Source organism: Sesamum indicum, unplaced genomic scaffold (assembly GCF_000512975.1).
Source record: "Sesamum indicum cultivar Zhongzhi No. 13 unplaced genomic scaffold, S_indicum_v1.0 scaffold00215, whole genome shotgun sequence".
NCBI classification, from domain to species: Eukaryota; Viridiplantae; Streptophyta; class Magnoliopsida; order Lamiales; family Pedaliaceae; genus Sesamum; species Sesamum indicum.
The window spans coordinates 40068-43088 of record NW_011628109.1 but is presented as its reverse complement, the minus strand read 5'-3'; the positions used below and the strand labels follow the sequence as shown (position 1 = coordinate 43088).

The following is a 3021-nucleotide window of genomic DNA, read 5'->3' as shown; positions in this document are numbered from 1 at the left end:
TCCGCAGGAACACGTAGCTGCATTCGAAATGGTGTTGAATTTATACGGACAACCAACTCCCATCATGGCGAAATTGTTCGCAACTACGCTCATGGGGAAAGCGCAAGAATGGTTCACAAATTTGCCCCGAGGGAGCATTGAATCTTACAAACAGCTAGTACAAAAGTTCAATTTTCATTTCGCGAGTAAGAAGAAACAGAAGAGGTCGGCGACTCATCTGTTCAATATCCGCTAGAGAGAAGATGAAACCTTGAAGAACTTCATGGGGAGGTTCAACAATGAGACATTAGAGGTGTAAGAATTGAGGATCGACATGATCGTCAGTATTCTGATTCACGGGCTTAGGAAAGGACCCTTCACATCAGCGCTCGCCCGCGACCCTCCAAGCGATGTGGAGCAATTGATGGCCCTAGCTCAGAAGTACATAGATGAGGAGGAGATGAACGCCGTGAAAGATTCTGAGGGGAGAGAACGCGAACAAGTGACAGTGCGACCGTACGAAAGTAGAGGAGGAGGGAATAAACAAAAACCGGAGAAGCCTAGAGAGCCTAAGTACCAACGCAAGTACCACAACTACACTCCGTTGGCCATGTCTCGTGAGAAGGCGCTGACGATGGTTGAAAATGCAGATGTTCTGAAATGGCCAAGGCACACCAGGTACACCCCCTCTAAAAAGTTTTCTAACAAATATTGCAGATTTCATCGTGAGATGGGGCACAACACGGAGGAGTGCTTCCAGCTTAAGGATGAGATTGAGAGGTTGGTTAGGCAAAGGTACTTTCAAGATCGAGTTCCCCAAAATTGCAAGATCAGTAAGGAAACAAGGAGAAGCAGGTCGAGAAGTCGGGATCGAAATCCAGGCCCGTCGAGAATGGAAAAAGGCCCGCCTAGCGGAAACAATGCTCCAACTAAAGGAGTAATCTACACAATTGCAGGGGGCTTGAGCTCGGGTGATTCGAGCAGGACTAGAAAGAGATGCGCTAGAACCATGAGCTCGGGCAGAGAAAGGGAGTTCGTTCTTAAAGTTGAGGAGGAAGAAGCTATTTCCTTTGACAGTTCAGACAGACCGAAAGAGAGTGGAGACATGAACGACCCGATGGTCGTCAAGCTGGACATCGCGAATTTTACTGTTCATAAAGTGTTGATTGATAGTGGGAGCTCAGCTGACATTATATTTAAGAATGTGGTTGATAAAATGGGGTTAGAGAATGCCCGCCTTGAACCAGTAAGGACCCCCTTGGTAGGATTTGGAGGTAGAGAGGTAGCATCGCTAGGCACGATCGAATTGCCAGTATCAATGGGTGAAGCGCCTAAGCGAAAGACGTTGATAGTGAAGCTTTTAGTGGTCGATACCCCGTTCGCGTACAAATGTGATTCTAGGCAGACCAGGCTTAAATCTGTTCAGGGTCATTATCTCTACCTACCACATGAAAATGAAATTCCCAACAGACAATGGGGATCGGGGAACTAGCTAGCGACCTAAGGGAGGATCGCAAATGTTACAACCTACCGCTGAAGGGGGAACCCAGCCAGAAGAAAAGAAAAATCAAAGAAGACGTTGAGCCTCGCCCTTACGAAGCAGAACATTTAAAACCCAGCGATGAGTACAAGATGGTGTAGCTCGTACCAAATGAGCCGGACAAGACAACCCGGATAGGAGCAAACATGAAGGATGGGGAGATGGTTTCCTGAGGAGAAATGCTAACATGTTCGCATGGAGCCCATCAGATTTCACAGGGATCGATCCTGAGGTCATTGTGCACCGGTTGAACGTCGACCCGATGGCTCGACCAGTACAGCAGAGGAAGAGATCGTTTGGCAGTGACAAAAACGAAGTCATCAGACAGGAGGTCGACAAACTGCTTAAAGCCGGGTATGTATCTGAGATCCAATACACTAGTTGGCTTTCTAACATGGTACTTGTCCCCAAATCCTCCGAAAAATTGCGCATGTGCGTCGATTTTACAGATCTGAATAAAGCTTGCCCAAAGGATCCGTACCCCTTACAAAGGATCGACGTGATGGTAGACTCAATAGCAGGGTTTGAAATATTTTCGATAATGTATGCCTATCAGGGGTATCATCATATTCGCATGGCTAATGAAGAGAGAGACAAGACCTCATTCATCACTGACAAGGGGATCAATTGCTACAACATGATGCCTTTCGGTCTGAAGAATGCGGGTGTAACATACCAACGACTGGTAAACAGGATGTTTGGCGACCTCCTAGGAAAAAAGATGGAAGTATACGTAGATGATATGCTGGTCAAAAGCAGGAGGTCACAGGATCATTTGGAGGACCTCGCGCAAGCGTTCAGTATAATGAACTCATACGGAATGAAGCTGAATCTGGATAAATGCACCTTTGGAGTAGGAGGTGGAAAATTCCTGGGGTATATGGTTAGCGAACGCGGAATCGAAGCGAATCCCGAGAAGATCCAGGCTATCCTGAACTTATGACCCCCATCCACGATCAAAGAAGTACAGAAACTGACGGGAAAGATTGCCTCACTGAGTAGATTCATCTCGCTATCCGCAGATAAAAGCCTCCCATTCTTCAAAGTTTTGCGACGGACCAAGAATTTCGAATGGAACAGCGAATGTGACAAGGCGTTGCAAGAATTGAAAGAGTATCTAACAAAGCCCCTACTGCTCGCAAATCCAAAGGAAGGGGAAACGCTGTTTTTGTATTTGGGAGTATCTGAGGATGCGGTCAGCTCGGTGTTGGTGAGGGAAGAAGGAAATAATCAAAATCCGATCTATTACGTTAGCAAGATTGCTTTAAGGCGCTGAGTCGAGATATTCTGAGATGGAGAAGCTAGCCCTTGCTCTAGTTGTAACAGCTCGGAAATTGCAACCTTACTTCCAGTCGCATAAAGTGGTAGTGCTGATGAATCACCCCCTCAAACACGTGATGTCGCGACCCGAGGCCTCTGTAAGATTAAATAAATGGGCCGTGGAATTGGGGCAATATGATGTGGATTACCAACCTAGGACCGCGCAAAAAGCGCAAGTGCTG

At 46.8% G+C, this 3021-nt stretch overlaps 1 protein-coding gene across 1 annotated transcript; it reads left to right on the top strand.

Moving 5' to 3' along the window:
* The first annotated feature begins 313 nt into the window (after nt 1–313).
* LOC105179804 lies at nt 314–1471 on the top strand. Its single transcript, XM_011103441.1, has one exon. It carries the CDS (start codon nt 314–316, stop codon nt 1469–1471), a length of 1158 nt encoding a protein of 385 aa, XP_011101743.1.
* The last annotated feature ends 1550 nt before the right edge of the window (nt 1472–3021 follow it).